This window comes from Peromyscus maniculatus, chromosome 2, assembly GCF_049852395.1.
Source record: "Peromyscus maniculatus bairdii isolate BWxNUB_F1_BW_parent chromosome 2, HU_Pman_BW_mat_3.1, whole genome shotgun sequence".
Classification (NCBI taxonomy): Eukaryota; Metazoa; Chordata; class Mammalia; order Rodentia; family Cricetidae; genus Peromyscus; species Peromyscus maniculatus.
Window position 1 is genome coordinate 152182905 of NC_134853.1, and position 27302 is coordinate 152210206.

General features: G+C 49.9%; 1 protein-coding gene, 1 long non-coding RNA gene and 1 other non-coding gene across 12 annotated transcripts; 1 reads left to right on the plus strand and 2 right to left on the minus strand.

The window, feature by feature from the left end:
- Positions 1 to 5681: 5681 nt before the first annotated feature.
- On the minus strand, positions 5682 to 5812 carry LOC121827733 (U8 small nucleolar RNA). Its single transcript, XR_006070038.2, has one exon. It is a non-coding gene; the product is annotated as a U8 small nucleolar RNA (small nucleolar RNA).
- Positions 5813 to 9007: 3195 nt separating this feature from the next.
- Pigv (phosphatidylinositol glycan anchor biosynthesis class V) lies at positions 9008 to 27174 on the minus strand. Of its 10 annotated transcripts, none has more exons than XM_042272033.2 (4): positions 27041 to 27174; positions 20772 to 20890; positions 15046 to 16167; positions 9008 to 12408 (listed from the first exon to the last, which is right to left on the minus strand). In XM_042272033.2, the coding sequence occupies exons 2-4, from the start codon at positions 20847 to 20849 to the stop codon at positions 12130 to 12132; spliced, it is 1479 nt and encodes a 492-aa protein (XP_042127967.2). In that variant the 5' UTR covers positions 20850 to 20890; positions 27041 to 27174; the 3' UTR covers positions 9008 to 12129. The 10 variants fall into 10 exon arrangements, with proteins under 10 accessions (XP_042127967.2, XP_042127966.2, XP_042127969.2 ...); XM_042272032.2 differs by having other exon boundaries at positions 26951 to 27131; XM_042272035.2 differs by lacking the exon at positions 27041 to 27174 and adding an exon at positions 23584 to 23713 and having other exon boundaries at positions 15046 to 15477.
- On the plus strand, positions 16059 to 21121 carry LOC143272010 (uncharacterized). Its single transcript, XR_013049379.1, has 2 exons — positions 16059 to 16196; positions 17335 to 21121. It is a non-coding gene; the product is annotated as an uncharacterized LOC143272010 (long non-coding RNA).
- Positions 27175 to 27302: the final 128 nt, after the last annotated feature.

Below are 27302 nucleotides of genomic sequence, written 5' to 3' on the forward strand. Positions count from 1 at the left end.
ACAGGTTGAGAACCATTGCTCTGTATTTAAGCTACATGAATTCATTAAAACTGTTTTCTTGGGCTGGAGAGCTGGCTCAGAGGTTAAGAGCACTGGTTGCTCTTCCAGAGGTCCTGAGTTCAATTCCCAGCAACCACATGGTGGTTCACAGCCATCTGTAATGAGGTCTGGTGCCCTCTTCTACCCTGCAGTCATATATACTGTATGCATGATAAATAAATAAATCTTTAAAAAAAATGTTTTCTTGCTGGCTGGTTGTGGTGAAAGCCTTCAATGCCAGCAGTTGAGAGGCAGAGGTAGGAAGGTCTTTCTGGTCTACAGAGTGAGTTCTAGGACAGCCAGGACTATGCAAAAAAAAAAAAAAAAAACCTGTCTCAAAACAAAACAATATATATATATATATATAATAAGTAAATAAAAAATGTTTCCTTCTGGTTCAGTGAGATAGCTCAGCACATAAAGGCGACTGATGCCCAGGGCCCACGTGACAGCAGGAGAGACCCAGTTCTCACAAGATGTCCTTTAGCCACCATGTGCTTGCAATGGCACATGTAGTTCCCATGCAAATAAATAAATAAATAAACTCAATTACAATTTCCTTCCTGCTTTTTTTTACACTTTGCTTTTTCTTTTTTTCTTTTTTCAAGACAGGGTTTCTCTGTGTAGCCCTGGCTGACCTGGAACTCACTCTGTAGACTGGGCTGGCCTCGAACTCACAGAGATCCACCTGCATGTGATTCCCAAGTGCTGGGCTTTTAAAGTTTTTAATATTTGTTTTATTTTACGTGTATGACTTTTGAGTGTTTTGTCTGCATGTATGTATGTGCATCACATTTATGCCTGGTGGTCATAGAGGTCAGAAGAGGGCATCAGATCCCTGGAACTGGAGTTACAGATGATTTTTTAGCTGCCTTGTGGGTGCTGGAAACTGAGCCCAGTTTCTCTGCAGGAGCAGCAAATGCCTTTAACCACTGAGCCATCCCACCAGCCCCTGTCACAAGTTTGAAGCAAGAGAATTGTTTTAAGTTTGGTGTATGTGGTACATTGCAGGCCTGCAAGGGATATGTAGAGATCCCATCTCAAAATAAAACAAAGTCCCCAAACGACAATCAAAACAAAAAGAAAAAAAGGAAGGAAGGAGGGAGGGAGGGAAGGAAGAGAAAACACCGTTTTCTGGAGTGGGAACTGTGCCGCTCTGTCTGCCTCTCGTTCTCTGCCTTTTGAGCAATGCTCTAACTGTGTAGTCCAGGTGGGCCTTGAACTCCTGATCTTCCCGCTTCAGTGTCCCGAATGCTGAGAATACAGATACGTGTTACCACCATGCTTGGCTTCTTCTTTCTTCTGCAAAGATTCAGATGCCATCCAGGACGGTCAGTGGCCCTCACCGTTATCTCTGTCAGCGCAACACACCTGCTTTAGTTGACACCTTGTCACTGATAACCACAGCTGACACCTGGTTCCTTGTGCTGCTCCGTGGCAGGAACTGAGAGCACTGAATCTGCCTTGGCATGGAGCTTAGCATTCAAACTCCGCGACACCGCTAGGCCAGGTTCCACCTCTCGTCTGTTTCCTCGGGACCCTTCCTAGTACCGATTTTCGTAGCCATCGGGGCCTCGTCAGTGCAACAGAAACCACAGCAGTAATTTACACAGAAAATGTAATACAGCAACTGATTAAATACAAAATTGTTAACTATAAGCCAGGTATGGTGGCCCACATCTCTGTGACTTTGAGGCTAGCCTGATCTACACAGTGAGCTCCAGGCTAGCCAAGGCTACATGGTGAGACCTTGTCTAAAAAAATCAATAACTGTTACTGAAAACTTATACAGATGGATAAAGGAGAAAAACTATTTAGAAGCCCTCGCTTGGTAGAGTGTTTGCTTAGCATTCAGAGGCTTTGGTTCTGGGATGATGGCACGCACCTATAACCCCAGAATTTGGAAGGTAGAACAAGATGATCAGAATCTCAAGGTCACTGGGCAGTGATAGCCTCCCCCTTTAATGAAATTGGGTGGGGCTTTTATCGTCACCATATCCTGGAGATTCCAAATGATGTTGGTGATAAAATTGTCCTTTCCTTGAGCCGGGCATAGTGGCGCACAGCTTTAATCCCAGCACTCGGGAGGCAGAGGCAGGCGGATCTCTGTGAGTTCGAGGCCAGCCTGGTCTACAGGACGAGTGCCAGGGCTACCCAGAGAAACCCTGTCTCGGAGAAACAAAACCAAAGAACAGCAAAGGAGAAGCGAGCCGGAAGCTTCTGTAGGTCTAGACCAGAGAGCAAAGCCACGAGTTTGGAATTCCAGAACCTGGGACCCTTGAAGGGGCCGGCAGAGCCGCTCGGACCTTGGAAAAGTCCGGTGCTCTTGCTCCCTTGGTCTCTGCACCTGCGGTGGACCCAGACCTCGAAGTAGATTCTACCTAGCTGGTCGCTGCTGTCTGTGGTGGAAAGCTATGGGGCTGGTTCTGTGGCTGTTGCTGGGGAAACACATCTCCAAAGTTCATTCCACAGCAGCTGCAGGAGACGCCAGCTCAAGGAGCAAATCGCTCCCTTCCGCCTCTGGCCTCACTATCGCCCTCTCCTGGCTTTTATTGGCAGAGCCAAACACTGAGGCTGCAGATGGCAGCTGCGTGATTTTCTCTGCCGAGCTCCAGTGTCTCACTCATAGCAGGAAAGGGAACAGAGCGGGTAAAAGAAGAACTTGGAGAGCAGAGCTAAAAACGTAGTAATTAACAGCAGAGAGGTCTTCATAATATGTGTATGGAGCTGGACAGCTGGCTCTTCCAGAGAGCAGAGGTTTGATTCCCAGCACCCACCAGGCGGCTCACAACTGTCTGTAACTCCAGTCGCAGGGGATCCGACGCCCTCTTCTGGCCTCTCTGGGCACTGCATGCACATGGTACACAGACTTACGTGCAGGCAAAGTACTCATGCACGTTAAATAAATTTTTAAAAATTACATATGTTTGCAATGAAAAACTACATTTTCTTATTTATTGCGTGTCTGCATGTGCATATCACATACTGTGCCCGCGTGGCAGCTGAAGGACAATCGTCAGGAGTCGCTTCTCTTCTTCCACCATGGGAGTGCTGGGGATCAAACTTAAGTCATCGGGCTCGGCTGCCAAGTGGCCACTGAGCCATCTTGCTGGCCCTAAAGCTATGTTTTAACCCCGATCCCCACAAGGCACCAACTGACTGAGCCTTACAATTAACTGCGGACCCCCCATATAGGAAGCCAGTGGAGAAAGCTGAACATTTCCCAAGGAAGCCCTACTCCTAAGGCCCATCTCAGGTGTGCACATGAGGACAGTCAGCACAGAGAAACTTCCAGAGTTCAGTGTCCCAGGAAGGAGGGGCAGCCGAAACCAACAATGGACCAAGGAGTCCTTCCAAAGGAAAGTCAGGCTCTGATCAAGGAACTTGCCCTAACCCTAGGAAGGGTTTGCTGTGCCTGACCAGTGAGAATTCAGAAGGGTTTGATCAGAAGCCACGCCCTCGCTTGCTTCCCTTTTCTGAATGAAGTCTGACCCGACTTTACCCTTTCTTCCCCTGCTGGTGGACGCTGGGTGTATCTGTGGAGTGTAGACGACTTGTAGATCACCACCAGCAACTGCCTGAGAGACTGCTCAGTGCAAGGGCGACATGGGACTCGGGGTAATGTATTCGGTCAGGAAAAACAGGTATTTGGCTCAGAAAGGCACTGACAGACAAATATCTGAGTCTTCGTCTTCCTGAACGCTGGGCCAAGCCTCACTTCCTCCTAGGGACTGCCAGGTTTAGCAAGTAAAAGTACAGGATTTGAATTTCAGATAAACAACCAAGAATTTCTCAGCATAAGTGTGTCCTGTGCAATATTTGGAACACAGTTAAAGTATGAAATTATTCATGATTACCTGTGTTTCCTCCCTTGCTGTAGATGTGGCCACGTGGCAGTTCTGTTCCATGGAAGGAAGGTTCATGGGAACAGGGTTAGTGTCCTCCAGGCTGACCCCTCAATGTGGATGCTTCAGGAAGTAGAGGAATCAAGAAATGCTTCCCCGGGGCTGGAGAGATGGCTCAGAGGTTAAGAGAACTGGCTGTTCTTCCAGAGGTCCTGAGTTCAATTCCCAGCAACCACATGGTGGCTCACAACCATCTGTAATGAGATCCCTCTTCTGGCCTGAAGGGACACATGCAGGCAGAATACTGTATATGTAATAAATAAATAAATCTTAAAAAAAAAAAAAAAAAAGACATGCTTCCCCGTGTCTTGACAGGATGGGCCCCTGTCCCCAAACCTGTACTAGACTACAGTGTAAACAAGACAGAAACCTCTGGGCCAGAGGCGGGGCTCGGTGGAGTAAAAGGTGCTTACCACATGATGACCTGACTTTGATGCCTGGAACCCACTGGTGTTAGAAGAGAACCAACTCCCAGAAGCGCTCTCCCTCTCTCTCTCCCTCTCTCCCTCCCTCCCTCCCTCCCTCCCTCCCTCCCTCCCTCTCTCTCTCTCTCTCTCTCATGTGTTTATGTGTGCGCAGAGAGAGAAAGTGAGACAGACAGAGAAAGACAGGTGTAGTGGTGCACTCTTTTAATCCCAGCACTAGAGAGGTAGAAGCAAGCAGATCTCTGTGAGTTCTGGGCCAGCCTGATCTACATATTGAGCTCTAGGCTGGACAGGGCTATACAATGAGATCCTGTCTCAAAAGGGACTTCTTATGAACCACTGAACTATAGAAAGTTTTTTTTTTCCCTTTTCTTTTTGTTTTTTTCAAGACAGGGTTTCTCTGTAACAGCCCTGGCTGTCCTGGAAATCACTCTGTAGATCAGGCTGGCCTTGAACTCAGACATCTGACTGCCTCTGCCTCCTGAAGGTGTGAGTCAACAGGCCCAGCTTTAGGAAGTGTCTTTTGTGGGGGCCAGCTTCCCTTCCACTTCATTCCTAATCCTTAAATTCAATCTTTTTATCTCTGTTTTCTTTCCTCCTCCTCCTTTCTTCTCCTCCTCTTTCTCCTTTTCTTTCTTCTTGTATTGGGGACTGAACCCAGGGCCTTTTAAAAAATTATTGGGGCCAGTCAGTGGTGGCACATGCCTTTAATCCCAGCACTTGGGAGGCAGAGGCAAGAGGCCAGCCTGGTCTGCAGAGGGAGTTCCAGGACAATCAGAGCTACACAGAGAAACCTTACCTCAAAAAAAAAAAAAAAAAAAAAAAAAAAAAAAAAAAAAAAAAAAAAAAAAGCTGGGTGGTGGTGGCACATGCCTTTAGTCCCAGCAATTGGGAGGCAGAGGCAGGCAGATCTCTGTGAGTTGGAGGCCAGCCTGGGCTACAAAGCAAGTTCCAGGACAGGCTCCAAAGCTACACAAAGAAAGCGTCTAGGGGGGGGGGGGAAGAAAGAAAAAGTACTCACTGTACTATGTAGTCCAGTACAGGCCTGACACTTGTCATTCTCCTACGCTAGCCCCCTGAGTGCTGGGATTAGAGGACACCATGACCAGCTGAGCCTCATGCATCACACACACACACACACACACACACACACACACACACACACACGCTCCCACTGGAGCTGCCCCACATCTGCCAGCCTCTGCATGGCTTTTCTTCGTCCCTCCTAGCACCTGAACCTTTTCCTTATTTGTGTTCATGTATGACTGCACTGCACACCTGCATGCAGAGGCCAGAGGTCTACCTTAGTTTTGTCAGGTGGGAGTGATCTGGGAGTGATCTTCATCATGTGGAGACACTAAACGCACATCACTGGACTTCCAGCCATCATCCCCTATGTGCCCTGTGAAGGGAGGAACACATGAGGATTATCCCACCTGAGAGGATGTCTACATTCTTGAAAGAAGGCTCCTCATGAGGACGTGGGGCTTGAGGACTCAGCTAGTGTCTTACCTTTTTCTCTGGCTGTGACAAAACACCATGACTAAGGCAACTCGTAAAAGAAAGTGTTTAACCGGGCAGTGGTGGCGCACACCTATAACCCCAACTCTTGGGAGGCAGAGGCAGGTGGAGCTTCATGAGTTCGAGGCCATCCTAGTCTACAAAGTGAGTTCCAGGACAGCCATGACTACACAAAGAAACCCTGTCTGTCTTTGAGAAACTAAAAAAAAAAAAAGGTGTATATAAAGAAAGTGTTTAATTGGGCTTATGGCTTCAGAGGGCTGGCGTCCATGATGATGAAGACACGATGGCAGAGCAGCTCAGAACTCATAACTTGACCTGAAAACAGGAGAAGAGGAAGAGAGGGGGAGAGAGGGGGAGGGGGAGGGGGAGAGGAGGGGAAGGAGGAGAGAGAGAGAGAACTCTGTAGGAATGCCACAAGTCTTTTGAAACCTCAAAGCCTGCCTGTACCTCCTAACCCTTCCCAAACAGTTCTACTAACCAACTAGGAACCAAGTATTCAACCACGTGAGCCTATGGGGGTCATTCTCATTCAGCTACGTTGTCTGGACAGTGAGCCCCTCCCCAGGGTCTCCATGTTCAGGCTTGCCTGTGCACACACCACCACCACCACCAAGTCCAGCTTCTTATATGTGGGTTCTCGTCATCACACTTGAGTCCACGTACTTGTGTGTCAAACATTTTTATAGAATGGGTTATCTCCCCCAGCTCGTCTTTCTCCTCCCCGACTCGATGTTATTGTATCTAGTGATGATGTTGTCATGTTAATGACAATGATGTTGTCACTATGTGTTAATCCGATGCACTGTTCTCATGGCTACTCTGTGGGATCCATGCTACCATGCCCTTACAGTCGGTTACACTAGCTTTCCCTGGGGAGATATGAGCACATGTCTGCCCACCCTGAGACAGGGTACCAGCCGCAAACCCAAGAGCCTAGCTTGGTGACCCAATGAGTTTAGGTCAGCCGACAGGAGTGTACGGGCAGCTTCAGGACCAAAGAAGAGTGCCCTCTGCTCCCAGCAACCATTAATGGCTTATATATCCCAAGGGAGGGGCAGGACCTTGAACAGCACCTCCTGGGACGGAGTGCTCCCTCCCCGCCAGGGTGGAATGTTGCTGGGCTGAATCCTGGGCAGGTAACCGCTCTCCAGTGCTGACACAGCAGCAGCCTTGCTAGGCCTGGATCACATGCAGATGAGAAGGTACATCTAGGGAGGGCCAGCCGTTGCCCAAAGCCTCACAGCCCCTCCCTCACCTCTTGCTTCCTTTGGACAGTCCCATCTCAGCACAGCTGCAAGGGTCACGTCTCTGTGGATGGCTCCTGACCCCTCCCCTTGGACCTGAGTCCACTTTTCCCAGCACGTGAATGAGCTGATGGCATGATACACTCAGCGTGCCCCAAATGCAGCTATTCTTTTGTTAACATTTTTCTAAAGGCTTTTCCATGTGGTGCTATTTCATCTTCACAATCATCCTGGAAGACCATGTTATTATTCCTTCCCATGTGCAGTGTAGTTTCTCCTCAGAGACCCAGAGACCTGGTCCCAGGGTCCATGAGGGAATCATGCGCGCGCGCACACACACACACACACACCCCCCATAGATTTTGTATATAACCTGTATAACCCTCTTGCATATTTCAAATATCTCCATAATACTTAATATGTAAATGGTACATGAATAATTGTATTATGTTATTTAGGAAGTAATGAGAAAAGTCAATATATTCAGCACTGATTTTTTTTCAACTAATTGTTTCTCTTGTTTGGTTGTTTTTTTGTTTTGTTTTGTTTGTTTTTGGAGAGTCTCGCTATGTAGTTCTGGGTATCCAAGGACTTGCCATGTAGACCAAGATGGCCTCAACCTCAGAGATATCTGCCTGTCTCTGCTTCCCAAGGGCTAAAACTAAAAACCTGCCTCATTCATCTCTTTCTGATCGGTGTGCTGGTACACATATGTACTCCCAATCTGGAGGGTGGAGAGTTCCAGGCCAGCCCAGGCTGTGTAGTGTTTAAGGTCAATATGGACTGTACCATCAGATGTCTCCCAAATTCCAAAGTGACATCTATTTTACTGTCTGGGAGTGATTGAGTCTATGGATAAGAACTCGGTAGACAAGGCAGCCAATTGTATAATGCACACAAGTGAAGCCAGGCTTACATGTCTGTCTCAGGTGCACACAGCTTGTACACAGTGGGCTGGTCCTGAATCCTGACCTTACAGTAACACCTTGATTCCCCCAAGCTGAGCCCTCCTTGCTTCCCATCCATCTGCTGCAGTCATCCTCTGCTGGGGATGTAGTTGTGCTACAACATTTCCCCAGCTGGTGTAGGGTTCACCCCCATCACCACCACCTCTACCAGAAGGGTGGGGGTGGGGGAAGTAATATATTCATTCACTGCTTTTTGTTGTTGCTGTTTTTCAAGACAGGGTTTCTCCGTGTAGTTTTGGTGCCTGTAGACCAGGCTGGCCTCGAACTCACAGAGATCCACCTGCCTCTGCCTCCCGAGTGTTGGGATTAAAGGCGTGTGCCACCACCACCGGTTTATATATTTATTTTTATGTATATATGTATCTGTGTGAGTGTATGCCACATGTATTCGGGGAACTCACGAAAGCTAGAAGAGGTTAGATCCCTTGGGACTGAAGTTCCTAGAGGGGCTCCCCAACAAGGTTGCTGGGAGGCAAACTCTAGTCCTTTGGAAGAGCAGTAAGCACTTTAAACCACTGAGCTATTTCTCTAGCGCTAAGATTTTTAAATATGTTCATGTATGTTTCTATGTGGGGATGTGGACAGGAATGCAGCTTCCCCGGGAGCTAGAGTACACCCAGCTTTTAACTACTGAACATCTCTCCAGTGCCCCCTCCTTTTTTGGGGGGGCGGGGAGGGGGCTGAGGCAGGGTCTCACTGTGTAGCTCTGGCTATCCTGAACTCAGAGATGCACCTACTCTGCCTCCGGAGTACTGGGACTGAAGGTTTGCACCACATTGGGCTGGGCTTTGCAATCTTCCTGCACAGCCTCACAAGTGCCGGGGATTGGGTGTGTGCATCACACCTTTAACTAGACCTTTATTTCACCTTCGATGTAAAAAAATCCAAGCAGAGCCAGGCAGTGGTGGTGCACGCCTTTAATTCCAGCACTTTAGAGGCAGAATGAGGTGGTTCTCTGTGAATTTGAGGCCAGCCTGGTCTACAAGGTGAGTTCCAGGACAGCCAGAGGTATTACACAGAGAAACTGTCTTGAAACAGAAACAAAAATTTCAAATAGAGAGACAGAAAGCAAAAAGTGTCCTTTATGTCTCAGAATTTTTCACTTCTGGACCAGCAGGGCATGTCCAGTGAAGACGCTTGTCCTCAAGCCTGACAAACCAAGTCTGAGCCCCAGGACTCACACAGTGGAAGAACCAAGGCCCACAGAAGGTGATTCTGACTTCATGTGTGTGCTCTGGATGTTCGTGTTCACACACACTAAAAAGTGCTGCTTTTCAAAGAACTTCCCTCTCCCCTGATGAACGCATCTGTGTACTGGCCAGCAACTCACGCGAGACATCTGAGGACAGGGGGGTGTGCCTGAGTCTCCCTTAGTCCAAAATAGGCATTAATAAACAACTGCTGAAAAGAATCCATTGAAAGTCTCCTAAGCCAGCAGCACACTTAACATTTTTAGATCCAGACTTCCGCTCACCCACCCCCCGAGGGACGGCTCCTTCTTCTCCCACCTTCATTAAAGAACAAAAAGATATGTACCTCTCGGTCTGCAGTGTCTGGTCTGTATTTTAGCAGGGTCTCAGAAGGAAATGACTTTTCTCTAAACTGTGGCCGCCCAACCCAGCTGTGGCATTCTTAGACCTCGGGTAAACAGGAAGCTTCCTGCCTTGGGCCCTTCATGTTTCTCTCTCAAGACTATTAAAGACTGTTAATAGGCCGGTAAAAGGGCAGCTGCTGGCCATAAAGTCAGCCCACTCCTTAGAACCTTAGCAACTAGCCCGCCACGGTCAGAGACCACACCCTTCCCCAGGTGTGGCGCCCCAGCAGGGGTCCTCAGGTGTAGGGTTTCTGGGTGATGAGGTCTTGAGACAAAACAATAGCACACAGCCGCTCTGTGGGAGGTGAGTCACCTCTCCTAGGAGGGGAACAATCCCTTTTAGTTATCCCCCAAAAGGAGGCAAAGTGATGCAGGAACCAAAGTACCCAGTGCTCCAGCAAACTGGACCCCAGCGCCTCTCACACATTTATTTTGGGGGGAGGAGGGAACCCTAGGACTTGCAGCTGCTGAAGAGGCGCAATCTTTGCCAGCTGGAGGGACACTGGGGCAGAGGTGATCGTCTTTTGCCAAGAAGGGCACTCGGTGTCTTGGCAGAAGGCAGAGGGCTGCCCCAATCTGTGTGTACATTTTCAGTAGCATTTGACTCCGGACCAAATGCTTGGCTCTGCTAGTGCCGTGGTGATGGGTGGGAATGCTCGTTGGCCAGGCTGGCTGGAGGCTCCCACGGAGGGTGCTGGGCGTCGGCCAGGAGCTTCCCTTCAGCTGGCAAGTTGAGTGTTCTGTCACGGTTGGAGGGAGTGTGTCCAAATTCCAACTCTCAGCTTTCCAGAAGCCGCAGCTGATTGCCATCTGTTTTGAAGAATGCTGCTTATTGGAATTTCTGGCTCAGTGGGGAGTCAGAAGGATAATGACAGAGCCAAACTCTTACCTGGCTCAAGAATGAAGAAACGCTGCTGGCCAGGGCCAGCGTTTTTAGTTAGACAAGGTCTTATTCTGCAGCTGCCCTCAAACTCACCTCCTGCCTCAGCATCCTGGAGTGCTGGGATAGGTGGGTCAGTGATATCACTATTAGCAACCATGAAGAGGCAGGAAGCAGGGCAGACGCTGCATTAGACAGCCTTGGCCTTGGCTCTGATGTACCCCATCAGGGATGCGGTGCCGGTGCCTGTGACTCATGCCTACCAATCAAGCAGAGCTTTTGAGGATGGAAACCCAGTCATCCTGGGTGAGCCTTTTCCCCGGGGTGTCATCCCTCCCCCGCGGCAGCTCCTGTTCAGGGTTGTTCCCGGGGGTGGGGTGGTGGTGGTGGTGGGGAGTGGGGGGTTCGGGGGGAGGGTAGTGGTGGTGGTGGTGGCCGGGTTGGTTCTAATTGATCTAAGGAAATAGAGGACTTTCTGCTTAGGTCACATTTGAGCCTCCAGGTGTTTAGATTGGGATCTGTTTAAGGTAATTTCAGATTTAAGGGCTAAAAGACCTAAACCATACCCCGGGGGACTAGTACCTTCCTAAATCACATCCCAGGGAACAAGCAGGTAAAGAAGGCCAAGTAGTTTAGGATCACAGAGCTGGAACATGAGGATTAGGATCCAGAGTTCAGATCATGTGCTCTGACCCAAATCATTTATTATTGAAATTAGGGCCTCACATGCTTTACTACTGAGTTCTAGCCCCAAACCCCTACAATTTACAAAAAGTAACTCAGTAGAGCCTGTGGCACACACCGTTAGTACCAGCACTCAGGAGGCAGAGGCAGGTAGATCTCTGTGGGTTCAAGACCAGCCTGAGCTACATAGCAAATTCCAGGACAGCCAGAACCCTGTCTCAACTTCCATGACTCCCCACAAAAGGTGATTCATTGTGAATACAAGTTTTTAAATGTTCATAGTGTGTAGAATTTTTTATATAAATGAACACATCATAAACTTCAGACAATCTCACTCAGAGCAGGTGGTCCCTTTTTCCTCCCTTTCACTGTACTGTCCCCATCATCTTGAGGGGACCAAGATGTCAGCTAGAGCTTTGATCAAACACTGAATTTAAATTACACATGGGGAGCCAGGTGGTGGCGGCGGCCTGCACCTTTAATCCCAGCACTTGGGAGGCAAAGGTAGGCAGATCTCTGAGTTCAAGGCCAGCCTGGTATAGAGTGAGTTCCAGGATAGCCAGGGCCACACAGAGAAACCCTGTCTTGAAAAACAAACAGTATGAGGTTTAAGATTGTCTGATGCTTGTTGATCAGGGGGATTTGAGACAGCCCCACTCAGCAGAGAAAACCGTTCCTCCTCTAAACTCACTCCACCCAGGACAAGAAGAGCGCTTCTGTGCTCATATTCTCCATTCCTCCAGAGGAATGGGGAGATGCTAATGGACAGTGCTCTCAGGGATGTGCAGGCAGTCCCAGGCAGTGTATCTTGAAGCTTTTAGCCCATGGGTTAAATCAGCTTCCAGTTTGTCCCTTGAGACTCCAGGTCAAGTCCAAGGCAGGAAGTTGCAATGGAGGAGTAGTCCCAGGAGCCAGTAAGTCAGGAAGTAGCCTAGAATGCATCTTGTGACTGGAGAACAGGCCTTCCAGTTGTATAAGAGTTTCAGGATACAGTTTCTGGGGGTCTTCTGTCCTGGTGAGGAGTTTTCTGCAAACTTCTCAGGTACTGTGTCTACAGATCTCAACAGTGGTTCTTGACTCTGAAGCAAGTAAGCTGGAAACCAGTACACGATAGGAGTGGAAGAGCCCAACAGTCGTGTGAGAACCTGAAAAGAAAGCCATGTTGACTGGAGCACCAGTGATGCGGCTGGTGAACCATGCCTGACAACTAGGAAATCACACTGGAAAGTTCAGCACAGCTCAGACCTGCCTGGAAGCCTGGTGGGCCGCCAGCCAGCCTTGAGTTTCCAGTAAGCAGGGTCCCAGGCTAATCACAGCAATAATGGGCCAACCGATACTGAAGTCTCTAGGATCTTAAACTTCAGTCTGTTGGAGGTTGGTAACCTGAGGAGGCGCTTTATCACAGGGCTGGGGCAGAGAAGCAGCAGGGCCCCGTTCAACCTCCCTCAGTCTCACAGTTCTGAGCCAAATCTCCAAGAGCCCTCACCAACACTGGCTGCGCTGACTGCAAGGCTGATCCAGTCGGTGACACAGATGGCTGTTTTTACTTCCCCGAACCACATGGCTCAAAGACCACCACAAACTGTCAATATATGCTGTGAGGGGAGGCAGGTCAGCACAGCGACAGGTCTTCCTTGGAGACAGCTAAGAACTTTAAAACTGGACGTAAGACCAAATCCCTGGTCCTGAACTGCCACCACCACCCCAAACACTGGACAAGATGTCTCCTGCCTGTGCTCAAGACAGCCCGAAAGACCAACTCGGGCCGTCTGTGCACCAGGGAAAGGCCCCAAGAGAACCTGTTCACTCCTACACTCCAGTGAACCAATCCTCGACCACCTTCACACCTTCGCTTGTGCCCATCCCTTCCCTTCCCGCATCTGCCTGGAATGTTCTCTGCTGTTTCTTTGTTTTGGAGATAGAATTTCACATCGTGCAGGCTGACCTCAAACTCTGTATACAAGGATGGTCTTGAACTGACCTTTTGAGACAGTTTCTCACTGAACCTGGAGTTCACTGATTGGCTAAACTGCGTGTCCAGCACAAGAACCATAGACTGTTTTTTTATGTGGGTGCTAAGCTGAGGATGCAACCTCCTATGAAGACTTATTTATTATGTATACAGTGTTCTGCCTGCATGTATGCTTGCAGGTCAGAAGAGGGCACCAGATCTCATTATGGATGGCTGAAAGTCACCATGTGGGTGCTGAGAATTGAACTCAGGACCTCTGGAAGAGCAGCCAGTGCTCCTAACCGCTGAGCCACCTCTCCAGCCTGCAACCTATGTTTGCACTGTAAGCATTTAATCAGTTCGGCCATCTCCCCACTCCTACATGCTTCCTACATGTTTTTTCCCTCTTCAGAACCCATTTTAAATATGATGCCTTAGTGAGTTAACTATTTTTTCACATTCACAATAAACAACTAATTGATTGTGTGTGTGGTCAGCTCTCTTCTATCATGTGAATTCCAAGGACTGAACTTAGGTCAGTCATGCGTGGCAAGAAGTGCCTGTACCTTTATTTCAGTGCTGGGGACTGAACTCGGGGCTCTCACCTGCCAGGCAAGTGCTCTACCACTGAGTCATCCTGTCAGGACAACTGCAGTGTTTTATCTGCATGTCCTTGGGTTCTTGGGCAGGATCTCCGTATATAGCTCTAGTTGGCTGGGAATGTACTATAAAGACCAGGCTGGCTGGCCCTGAACTTGGGACCACCTCCCTGTCTCTGCTTCCCAAGCACTGGAAGTACAAGTATGTGTCAGCATGTCTGGTCCCCTGGAACTGGAGTCACAGACAGCTATGAGCTGCTATGTGGGTGCTGGGAATTGAACCCACATCTTCTGGAAGAGCAGTCAGTATTTCTAACTGCTGAGCCATCTCTCCAGCCTGCCTGGGTGGATTTTACTTTTTGTTTTGAGACAGGGTTTCACTATGTAGCCTGGACTCAAACTCAGAGACCCACCCACTGGGATTTATTTATTTATTTGAAGGAGTTTCTCTCTGTGTAGCTCTAGCTATCCTAGAACCCACTGTAGACAAGGCAGGCCTTAACTTCACACCTGCCTCTGCCTCCTGAGTGATGCACTGAAGTCATATGCCATCACTGCCTGGCTATATGTGCATATTATTTTTAAAAATAACAACAGTAGTATAATTTGAAACAAATATGGTCTCATATAGCTCAGGCTGGCCTTAAACTCACTATGTAAAAAAGAATGACCTTAACCAGTTTTGGTTTTTTGAGGCAGGCTCTCACTATATAGCTCCCCCTGCCTCCCCCTCCCAAGTGTTGGGATTATAGGCCGTTTTATGCGGTGTTGGGAAAGGACTTGAGATCTTCATGCATTCTAGGCAAGCAGTCTATCAACTGAGCTGCATCCCCAGCCCCTAATTGTATCTAATATGTCTGTCTCGGTGTTGATACCGTGAGACTCATTAAGGCAGTAATTTTATCTTACTTGTGTCCCATCTCTGAGTTCTAATTTAGATCTGGGACGAAGAGAGCCCCAAGTTTGTTTTTGTCTAGCTATTTAGCCTATGCGGATCTAAAAACTGCTTTGTAGTCCAGGCTGACCTTTAATTTAAAACCCTCTGCCGCTGCCGCCTCCTCCTCTTCCTCCTCCTCCTCCTCCGTGCTGGGATTACAGCTGTGCCTGACCACATCTGACTGCCCACAGTTGTTGACTAAATCAGGCATGGGCCATCGAGTGAGAAAGCTGCCGCAGCCCCTGACTGTGAGGTCTTGTCTGTTCCCACACAGCCCTCCAGGTAGCACCCTCACCTGAACATGCATGCACAGACTTCCGGAGAGCAGCAGCGCTGCGGCGTGGACCAGGTACACAAACACCTTCGGACCGAGGAAGCCAGGGTGGGTCTTCTCTAGGGCCTTACTGTCCTTGCTCCTGAGCAGCCCAAGTGTAAGGCAGAGCCAAGGGTGGGTGGTCACATATGTCCAGGTTGCCCACACAACCAGCACAGCCACGGGTGCAGCTAGAAGAAAATTGGGCACCTGCCTGAGCTCATAGTACCGCAGGAAGCCGACATTCCAGTAGACATCCTGGATGTAGCTGTAGATGAGGGGAAGAGTCCAGGAGCACCATGGAGGCGCCTCGTCTCCTCGAATCCTGTAGCCTCTGTCCACAGCTAACTGCACCAAGGGCTCAGGAATGGAGGGGGCAGAGCCTGGGAAACAGAACTGGCTGTAGGCATAATACTGAAAGAGAGCAAAGGGAAGGCTGACCGTGAGCACCGACAAGCAGACAGAGGTCAGCAGCTTGACGAGCTGTTTCAGCGGGTTCAGCACCACGAGAGAAGAGAAAAAGCCTCTGCACTGAGAATGCACGAGGAAGCCGACACTGACCAGCCCATTGGAGCGCACCCCAGTGGCAAGAGCAAAGAGCAGCCCGCTGGCCCAGCTCCGGCCCCTCTCCAGCTGCCCCATGGCGCTGAATGTCAGGAAGGCAAACAAAGCTTCCGAATAACCAGCTGCCAAGAAAACATTGGCAGGGCTGAGGCAGAAGAGCATGGCTGCATAAAAGGCCTGGCGGGGGCAGCGCAAAACCAGACGACCCAGATCATGAAGGGCGACGGCGGCCAGCACAGAGAACAGGAAGTTGAGAAGCGCCACGGAGAGCAGCAGGCCACTGCGCCGGCTCAGGAGGCCCTGCAAGGGCTTCAGCAGCTCAGTTCCCGTCCTCAGGGCCAAGGGGAAGCCGGGGAGGAAGGCAAAGTTGTGCTCATAAAGGTAGCCGTGCTCAGCAATAAACAGGAAGTGTTCTGCATCCCATCGAGACAGACCACCCAGGAGACCTTCCACTAGCTGATCCACAGAGCCAGAGGGGGCCAGGCGGGGAGGAGAAAAGGCATCTGCATGGTGATCTGGGATGATGGCATTGAAGAGTACCTGTGGGGTGAGGGAGAACCAGGATGTTGGTGAGTAACGGGAAGAAAAGCATTACCACTTAGTAAAATGAGAAAAGCAGACTTGTTGCTATGGGGTGTGTGTGTGTGTGTGTGTGTGTGTGTGTGTGTGTGTGTGTGTGTGTAGCTTCAACGATAAATAGTTAACTCTAGTGCAGAGGTCAACCAAGCAGGAGATGCCTGAGTCTACAAACGAGAAGCTGGATCAGGATTCGTATAAATTGGAGATGGAAGTAGGGCTGGTACCCCCCAGAATGAAGGAGCCTGCCTGGGAGGAAGTAGAGGTAGAGGAGAGATCTGAAGACAGAGCACATCAAGGATGAGGATGGAGTCTTCCTGACAAGGACGTAAGGATAATGCACTGAGAGAAAGCATGAAGCCAGGCATGCTGGCATAAGCCTTGAATCTCTGCACTCAGGAGCCAGAGGCAGGCGGGTATCTGTGGGTTCCAGGACAGCCTGATAGACTTAATGAGTTCCAGGCACACAAACAGGAAGAGTGAATGATGAGTGGGCTGTGGGAAGCCCAGGGGAGAACAGAGGCTTAGAACCAACCGAAAACCAGGATTGAGAAATTGTTGAATGCTGCTGACAGGGCCCAGGACAGACAGGAACTGGAAATGATCACAGACTCCAGCAACGTGAAGGTCGCTGGTGACCGATTAGAGCTATTTCAGCAGAGTGGTGGTGGGACGCCACCCAGCGAACAGAAGGGGGGGCGGGCGGTGCATACAATGATTTTGAGTTGTTTTGCTGTGGAGATGAAGGGAGAAATGGGGTAGTCAGTAGAGCAATGTAAAGTAAAAAGGACAGAGTTGGATGTATGTGGACAGGGGCTCGAACTTGAAACAGCTGAGAATGACCTTGAGTTTGCTCTTTCTACATGTCCAGTGCTTGTTACAGGTGTGAGGGGGGGGGGGCTGGAACGGGGAGAATGAGAGAAATTTTTGCATTTCACTGGAATAAGCCAGTGAAGAGAAACCACTGAACAGGCAGGAGGCTGGAAGGAAGCCTGGGCAGGCAACAGGGGCCGCACCCACTGGACAGACAGATGAGGAGAGCGTTCATCTCACTTTCAGGAGTGGAGCCACAAAGACACATGGAGGAGGCTAAGGGATGGAGCAATCTGATTTTCTTGACTTTGTATCTAGGAATGAGAATTCCTGCTTGAAAGTACCGGGACAAGTTATTATGGATTTGTAACGAGTGTGGAGACGACCCAGTTAAGAGGCCCGCTGTGTTGGGGAATATTATTTTAAGGTGTGTTTCTTTTGTTTATGTTGCATTTGTTTAACTCTGTGAAGCTGTGTTACTGTGCCTGTCTAACACACCTGATGGTCTAATAAAGAGCTGAACGGCCAACAGCAGGGCAGGAGAGAGGATAGGCGGGGCTGGCAGGCAGAGAGAATAAATAGGAGAAATCTGGCAGAGAGAGAGATTTAGGAGCAAGAGGAGGAGGAGGCTATCTGGGGCCAGCCACCCAGCTACACAACCAGCAACTGTAAGAAAGAAAGGTACACAACAGAGAAAGGAAAAGCCCAGAGGCAAAAGGTAGATGGGATAATCTAAGGTTAAGACAAGCTGGCAAGAAACAAGCCAAGCTAAGGCTGGGCATTCATAATGAAGAGTGAGCCTCCGTGTGTGATTTGGGAGCTGGGTGGTGTGCCCCCACAAAGAGACAGAGTAAGAAAACAACCAATGACGCTGTTGCTCTTCCAGAGGACCTGGGTTTGACTGCCAGCACCCACAGGGTGGCTCACAACTGTCTAACTCTAGTCCCAGAGGATCTGATGCCCTCCTTTGGTCCCCTTGAGCATTGTATGCATGTATATACATGCATGCACACAAGCAAAACACTCATACACATGAAATAATAAATCTTAAAAAGAAATTGTAGGGCTGGAGAGATGGCTCAGAGGCTAAGAGCACTGACTGCTCTTCCAGAGGTCCTGAGTTCAATTCCCAGCAACCACATGGTGGCTCACAACCATCTGCAATGAGATCTGGTGCCCTCTTCTGGCCTGCAGGGATACATGCTGTATACATAATAAATAAATAAATCTTAAAAAAAAAAAAAAAAAAAGAACTTGGTGTTAAAAAAAAGCAATTGTAGAATGAGGAAAACACATAAAATAAGTGGTGGCTGTAAAGTCAGGCTGTGCAAACTATGCAGGAGTTTAAACAACACTGGCAATGGCCAGGTCCTTCTCTTACTTAAAATGAGATTGAACAGAGCCTGGGCATTTGATTAAAAAATGTTACATGTTTGTTTATTTTATGTGTATGGGGTATATATATGCCAAGTCACATGTACAGGGGACAGCTTGTGGGAGTTGGTTCTCTCCTGCCACCACATGATCATAGGGACCAAAGTCAGGTTATCAGATTTGGAGGCATGTGGCTACCCTGAGCCATCCTGCTAGCCCTGGTTATTGGAATTTTGAATTTTTCATTTTTATGTGTTTTTGAGTGTGTGTGTGTATGTGTATGTCAGAATATAATATTCAGAGCATCACACATACTAAGTATTCTACCACTGAGCTACATCTCCATCCAACACTGCATTTTTTAAAAAGTCCCCCAGGTAACTGACGTACAAAAGTCATTTGAGGGAACAGGAGGGTTAATGGGCTACAGGAATTCACCAAGATTTCCAAGTGGTGCTAATGACGCACTTGATCTTGTATTAAAAAAACAAGGTTAGTTAATATTCTTGCATGTTTCTGGTTTTGTTTTAAATGGGTAGCCATCGGCATGGAGGAAGCAGGTCACTATACTAGCCAAGACTAGACTTTTGTCAGATACTGGAAGAAGGGAGCTGCATGTTTGCACAGGAATGATCACCACGAAGGAAGACTCAGCTGGGGAAGACGACGCTGAAGGCTGATGGGTGAAGGCCACAGAAACACAGTGGTTCCAGGGCTACAAAGCCGAAAACGAGATGCAGGAGCAGACTCTCTGGCAGGTGTTGGCTCTGGAGCACCACCGTGGAGTGGGGAAGACAAGGTCCCTGACAGGAAGTGGAACTGTGACATGAGGCTCAGGGTGCTGAACTCTTCATAGGGAAACCAGAGACATCAACAGAAGCAGTGCCAGGAAGAGCGTCAGTGAGACGGGAGTTCAAACCTCCAGAGAACCACTATCATCGGCAGACGGCAGCACCAGTGGAGGGTAGCTAGGGACAGAAGCTGATAGCTGAGCTTGGGAGCTGGAAGGGGTTATATGTCTTTCTGCCTCATTAGGTTGTCAGTTACTTGAGGAAAAACATGACCTTTCACTCACAATTTAGCACAGTTTTGGGAATAGGTATTCACTATAATTTTGGTGGCTGAGCTTCAGGGATCTGAGGAAATCTACTGTTTCCAAAATCACACTGAACGAGAACGCAGCTGTCCTGGCTCCTCCCCCAGATGCTGACCTGCCTCACTCCGCTCTCGGTTCTGCCAGGAACTCAGCTGACGCTGGTTCAGAGCCATCACTGAGGCATGCTCTCCAGCCTAGCAACTCGAGCGCAGCTCACTTAAAGGCCCATTCTCTTCTTGGTCAATTTCTTTCTTTCTTTTTCTTTTTGGTTTTTCAAGACAGGGTTTCTCTGTGTAGACCTAGCTGCCCTGGAACTCACTCGGTACACCAGGCTGGCCTCGAACTCAGAGATATGCCTGAGTGCTGGGATTAAAGGCGTGCACCACCACTGCCTGACTCATTGGTCAGTTTCTTTATCAGACTACTAAAAACAGTGAAAAGAAATGGGATGGGGTGGCAATCACAGGTCACAGCACTGTCCTCCAAGTTAAAGACACTTTAATCCCCAAAGCCAGTAGAAGCTAAAATGCTTTGGTTAATAGGGGAGGAAAGATTCAGGGCTAGAAGCTCAGAGGGAAGAAAGAAAAGGTCTCTACAAAGGAGCAGCTAGGAGCCCCACATATGGGTGGCAAAGAAACACCCATCACTATCTCAATACAGCAACTCTAGGTGTTGACCTGTGTTCATTCACGGTCACAAACTCAGGACCTACCAAGTACAAGGCACTAAGCTAGGCACCAAGTAATTCATACCTGTCTGGTTTTGATAAAATATGCATCAAGGCAGACGAGGGGGAGGGGCGGCAAAGGGCAAACATACTGAGAACTGGCTAAGACGGCAAGAGAGGGAAGCGTTCCTGATGACCAGTCAGATGGTCTCAGAACTTTGGAAGTGCCTCCTTGCTCCCAGTCAACTAACGCAGTGCGCAGACTCCAAGTAAGGGAGCCCTGGTCAACACTGTATCTCTGTTGGTGAGACCATCAGATAACCAAGGTCTGTAGGAAAACCTCTGGTCTGGGCAGGGAGTTAGGGAGCCTGGGGTCCAGCTCTAGCCCTTTATCTTGTTACGTAGCTTCGGACAAATCATTTCACCTGTCTGGGCTTCTGCTGCTTCGGGTGTGAGACACAAGATGAATACCACTACCAAGGCTCCTGCCCACTGTTGAGCTGCCCGCCCACACGAGGAGGCAGGCACGAGAGGAAGTGGGAGATGAGGACCATTCAGTCTCCATTCCTAGCTCAGTCACACAGTAACAGCATGTTAGGGAAAGGATCAAAGACTGACCTGGAGCGTTAGAGTTAGGACGCGGCAGCGTATTGCAAATGTCAGCACCTCTTTCTGGGATGGGTCCAGGGGCCACATCCTCTCCTCCCCAGGTCTGAGCTTCCTCTGGCTTCTAAATTCTAACACCCAAGGAAGAAAATGTCACACAAGGGCCAAAAGAAACTCATAACATTCTCTTCACAGGGCCACCCCCTTCAGCATCTCTACGGCATTTCCAGAGGGAAGACTATTTTGAAGGCAGATGGACCACTGGGTGTCACCCTGAAGCACTCTATTCTTGTCAGATAAGTTCTACATAGATGAGCTTGAAGCTGAAAAGCTAAGCTCACAGAAGTTTTAAAAGTCCGTTGAATGCTTGTATGTAGGAGTCAAAGACCTGGGTTCAAGTCCCGATTCTATCACTTGCAAGTTCTTATTCAGTCCCTCTGAGACTCCTTTATCTGTAAAATGGAATAAGACGTATCTCCTCCCACCCCCATCTCACAAATCTGTCACCATGGTAAAATGGACTAAACTAAAAAGTACTACACAAATCAATGTTGTGGCTATTATTTGGCATGGGCCCTTTTCCTCTTGCCCAGAATAATAAACTAATTCCCAAACCAGAGTCCCCAAAGTGGGGCATAGAACCATACTAGAAGCCCGTAATAACTGCACATGCCAGCTAGTGCTCTGATGTGTGTTCAGCTGGCCTGGAAATTAAGTGGGGAAGGAAAAGAAAACCACCACTCAGCAGGACTTCGGCCAGCTCCCATCGCTAAAACAAACTCAGGCAAAGACACAGTCTACCGCTAGGGAAGGAGTGAAAGGCTATTTATTTCCCATGGGGGGGGGGGGAACAACGTACGAAAACCCAGAGCCATTCTGAGGTGCGGAATACACTTCAAGACATTTTCTTCCTTTCTTTTTCTTTCTTTTCTATTTTTAAAAACAATTTAAAAGGAGTCGTGGCTCCTACTGTGTATCAGCAAGAGCCACAAGTCTCCTCTTCTCTCAGGTGGCTAACTCCGGCTTTCTGAAATTTTCTGATTCTCACTAGACTGCGCTATGCTCTCACTGCCTCTTACCCTGACATACCGCCGTTATTTATGAGGACAGGGGCTTTTCGTCCTTCTTCCCAGGACCTAGCATGTAAACCAACATCTTGTTCTGAACAAGACGTAGCAAGAGCAGGATATGGCATCACCAGTTCTGACTCTAGATCTAGAAATCACTGGTCCAAATATTCCTCCCATCATATTTCATGTTAAAAAGCCCGATGGCCCAGGAGGTAAAGGCACTTGCCGCCACGGTGACCCACGAGTTGTCCTCCGACCTCCTCACACAGGTGTGCCACGGCACACTTGCAGCCACACACATACACAAATACATGCACACTGAACAACAAAACAAACGAAAGTCACAGAAACCCTGGGAGAAAACAGAAGTTCTGCACCAGGGGAACGAGACTGACTAACAGCGACAGTACTTCTTTCCGGGCACAAGGGGGCACTCACTGCTTACTCCATCCCCGGGAGGCCAGGAGAAAAGGAGGGCCCTTGGCACCTCCCAACTCCACATCGGTTTACCCAAGAAAGTTCAGTTTAAAGTTAAGCTTCTGAACACCCCCAGGAAGGAGTATTTGCTGACTATACACGATATCTCCAACAGTGGATTCACTGAACCCAAAGAAACTACAGAAACAAGCGCCCCCATCTCCTCTGCCCTACGATGAATTCTTTTTTTCCCCCTTCACTGGCTTCCTACCTGCATGCACAAGAGAGGCAGGGATCAGAATCCACCTCTGCACCTTGACCAGACTCGCATGCTCTTCCTCTTTCAAACTCTGGCCTCAGTGGCCACAAGAGATGCAACCCACACTTAATTCACAGTTAAACCAAGTAAAATCAAGACAATTATCCCCCTAGATATCTGCCAACTTCCCTTTGAAAGAAGCCCCTTGCCAAATCACACTCTTAACTGGCAGGACGCTTAGAACCGACCAGTTTCATTCTTTCATTTTCCCGTGAGATAGGCTCCGGAGATCTCATTAGACACGGGAGGCCGGTATAATTACCATCGCCATTTTATGGATGTGAAAACTGAGGCTCCCTGGAGCCAAGAGACACGCCCACGACTTAAAGCGTCTCATGCACTGCTTTCTAAAACCTCATGCCCAAAGTCACGAGCGCGCTCTGCCACCAACACAAAGGGTATGCATTCCTTTCCAGCCGGGACCACCCAGGTCTCCAACACCTAGCCCGGGACTTCCTCCAACGCTAGCGCATGTTGTTGCTGGAAGCTTATGGTGACGGGCTCTTATCTGGGAAAGCCTGTGGACCTGGAGCCCTGGGCTCTCTCGGGAAGGCTATCACCTCCTCGGTGGGGTGATGCGCTCGGACCCGGGGTGCTCGGGGCCAGAGGCCTCTCAGGGCGAGCGGCCTCCTGCCAAACCCCGCGGGGCCGGGAGCCCGTTCCAGCCTGTTCTTTTCGGACACAGCTCCTCCCCGGGACGGGGCACTGACCCTCACCCCAAGGGAGCCACGGCCCAGGACTTCGTCCCGAGGGAACCGCAGGGCCGGGCCGGGCCACAGGGCCGGAAGCAGACGAGGGCCGGAGGCCGCAAAGGAAGAGGCGGCGCCGGGGCTCCCCCCATCCCCACGCTATGGCGGAGGGGCGGGGCTCCCCGCTTCCCTACAGCCTCCGCCTTATTTCTCTCGTCCTCCGTTTGACAGCTTCCCTCCCCGGAGAACTCCAGAGCTCCAAGAGCTGGCGCCGGGTCCTCCTCGCCCCGCGCGCCCAGACCACCCCCGCGGAGCGCCAACCTCAGCACCTCCATCCGGGTCCCGCGCGTCCCGCGCCTGCGCGCTGGCTCCGCCGACGGCGGCCCCGCCCAGCTCCTGCCCGGACTCGGGGCGCCCCGCCTCCCTTGCTCGGCGGCCATGTCGACCCTGGCCGGGGCGGGGGCCGCGGTGCGCGTCGCACCTTCCGGGCGCGGTGACACCTGAGGAGTTTGCCTCGCGCTCGCCGTCCGCGTGTGCGCGGGCGCTGCGCTCCCAGCCGGCGCCCTCGCCCCCCGTCCCGCCCCGGCGAGCGGCCCCTGACTCCCCGCAGTGGGCCGAGGTGGCCCTCGGAACTACCCCGGGGCCTCTTGGCCGCAGCCAGGGCCGCACGTCCTCTCCCGCCCCGCCGCCGCCACACCAGCCCGGCCCAGGGCCCGGCACACAATGGACCGTAGGAATGGGCGGAAGGGAGCCCCGTTGGGGTTCTCGTGGCACGCAGCGGTGCCCTGCGCCTGGGCGCGAGGCAAGCGGGGGACCCCCGTGACTTCCCCTCCCTCCGGCGAGGCAGGACCTCGGCCCTGCCTCTGCAGTCCCGCCGCGGGTGGCCGTATAGGACGGAGGACGAGGGAGGGAACCTCAGAGAACACCCCCAGGACTCCTCCCTCGAGCAGTGTCTGTCCTAGGAAGTGGCGCCAAAAGCAGAAAAAAAAAAAAAAAGGAAGCTAATTGAACAAAACCGTCTGTTGGGGAGGAGCGGCCGGTTGGTGCCCCTGCAACGGAAACGGTTAGAACGGCTTTGCACCCTCCCTTAAAGGAAACAGATAATAAATCCTTCTCCGTTGGATTTCTCGTTTCTCAGGATTCCAAAGCCGCCTGTGGTTTCAGTTATCTGTCCTCTCCACGTAGCTCGGGTCTGGCTTAACCTCTGGCCACAACCCTGGCTGAGGGAGGGGTTTATCTTCGGCAACAGCCACCAGTGTGGGTGGGAACAAAGGGATGGTCGCTATCTCTCCCAGCAAAGAGAACTAGCCCGCTTCAGTTTTTTGGGGGGCCAGGTGCACTATCATTTCAGGCCCTGGGACTTAAAACTGCCCCCTGGATGTTTGTGTGTGAAGTGGATAAAGTATAAAGCATAATTTAGTGGCTGGTAAAGAGAGACAAGGAGTTGACCAAGTCATCCTTCCAGGTTTTTCAGCGTAGAAACAACGCGTTCGTCTGCGTGAAATGGCAACGCCTCTCTGGGTGCGCTTGTGACTTGGGCCCAAGGTTGTGACTTGAATTTCTAGAGGCTCCCCAACACTCTGCCTTTAAAGACAAAACAGAGACATAACTCTGCTTGTTTGTGAATTCACGCGGGGGAAATGCTCAAGGTTCTGTCTGTCCACACGGAATTCCCTCAGAATGTTCTTGTCAAAAAGGCAGGGGTCCTCTTGTGAGAAGTGCGAGCGCTTGCTGGAACACCGTGTGGAGCTGGAACTTCGTCTAGCTCTTCAGTTGCACTTGGCTGCAATTTCTCCTTCCTTCTTCCCAGCTACCCAACCCCCTCCTCTTCTGCTCTGTTTCCCGTTTCATTTTCTGGCTTCTGCTCCTACAGGAAAACAAGGAAGCCGAGTCTTGCGCTCCCAAAGCCCTGACTCTCGCGCTTGCTTTTTAGACTGGAAGGGGGCAGGCTGGGATGGGAGGGGGTTCTGGGGCTCCAGGGCGCTGAGTGGAAGGTGAAAGAGGCCGCGCTGTAGTTTGCCTTCGCAGTCTGCAGTTAAAATGGAGCCTGCAGCAACATCGGCAGCTGAGCCGCTAGAACTAGAGAAGGCAAGGGAGCCAGCCAGCCACGTCCCCGGGCTCCGGAAAGACTGCTTCTCCCACCTTGCATTAAAAAGGAAATACCCCACACCATCAGGGAAGAGTTTCACAATACAGAGTCCTCAGCTAATCAATGCAAGCAATGTGCCACTATTTCTAAAATCCTAAAATTCAAGAGGGTGACATCATTTGTGTTCTTTGAAGTTGTCTGCCTCTGCATTTGCTTTTTTTTTTTTTAACTTAAAACATCCCACCAGACCACCCTTTGGCTTCGGGGACAAAGCATGTCCATCCACTTCCACCACCCTGTTCTGTCTGTCACTTGCCGGTCTTAGCACCGTCTACTTTACCCTGTCCCTGGCATTTCAGTACCTGTCTTCTCTTTTGGAATATTAACTTCTGAAATACAGTGGAAGACCAGGCTAATCTTTCACCAAGTATTAGAGCACTTGGAAAGGCAGCTTGGGCAGGGAGTGTAAGTCAGTGACCGACCGAGGGCTGGTCCTAGACTTGATCCCTAGGACCACAGAAACAACAGTAAAACCCACACAGAGCCTTGCGTGTTTTGTATGGTGAATAAATTAATTTAACTGGATGCCATATTTGATACTTAAGGAAATCAAGGCTTACTAAAGGAAGGTCACACAGGCCTCAAACCCATGATCCTCCCTGCTTCAGCTTCCTGAGGGCTGAGATTACTTACATATGTGAGGCACCATGCCCAGCTACTTCATGTGGCTGTAATTGTTCCCACGGTTACACTTTTTAATCTCTTCCTGGTTAAGAGTCTTTAGGAAGCCCTGTGGTACACACCTTTAATCCCAGCACTTGGGAGGCAGAGGCAGGCGGATCTCTGTGAGTTCGAGGCCAGCCTGGGCTACAGAGTGAGTTCCAGGACAGCCAGGGCTGTTACACAGAGAAACCCGGTCTCCAAAACAAAACAAAAAACCAAACAACAGAGTCTCTAGGAACTGTAGTACCCTATGTAAGGCCCATCAAGTCCTAATATCACCTACCTTCTCTTTCTTCCAATGGGACCATACCATGCCATAGGCACTGAGGAAGTGCCACTGAGGAAGATGTGTTCGGGAACCACCTGCCCTCAAGTGATTTATGAGTGAGTAGCATAAAGTACTCTTATAAGACAGGCTGTTCTAACTCCATGTCCAAAGAATAGTTTTCCCGCTGAAGATGTAGAGAAGTCAGAATCCCCCTGCCCCCGAAGCATTCTGACAGTTTATTCCTCCTTGTAGCTTCCTTGTCTTGTTCCTGTCTCCACACCCGAGATAATGGGGTCCCAGGCTGGGCTGAGACACTGCCCCGTGTATGTATCTGTTCTCTGTAATTATGTTTCCAGGCATTAAACTTTCCAAAGCCCGCTTCCTATGGGATTGCAGTAGCTGACCCTGATCTGGGACACTGGATCCGAAGCACACCATTGAGATGGAAGTGACCACACAGCCCCGATTCCTTACTATCTACTGTCAGTGGCCAAGGCTAATGCTCATGATGAGCAGAAGCTAGACCTTTCCAGAACTTTGATGCTTCTTTTCACTGTTCAGAAAAATATAAAAAATCGTCCACTGACAGTTTCTAAGGATGCTGGGTAGTACTTACAGCCATCTTGACATCTGAAATGACACCAATTAGGTCTTGGACATTTACGGAAAATGTTTGACCTCTGCCATGTCACTTAAAGATGCTCACCCACGCCAGGTTACTAAGATCCTTCCTTGTTTCCAATTGCAGGTACCAAACAGTGATGCTTCAAAAACCACGGACATGTTACAAAAACACTTCGTCAGTGTCTGCCTTTCAATAGTTAGAAACCTTGATTCCACTGAGAGGCCCGGTGGGAAGGCCTTAGCCTCTTGGGGGTGGCAGTGGCTGCCAAGCAAAAGAGCCAATCAGCTTCAGAGTATTGTTTAGGCTGGACTTGGCTGCTGTCCAGCTCTGAAAGAAGGTTAAG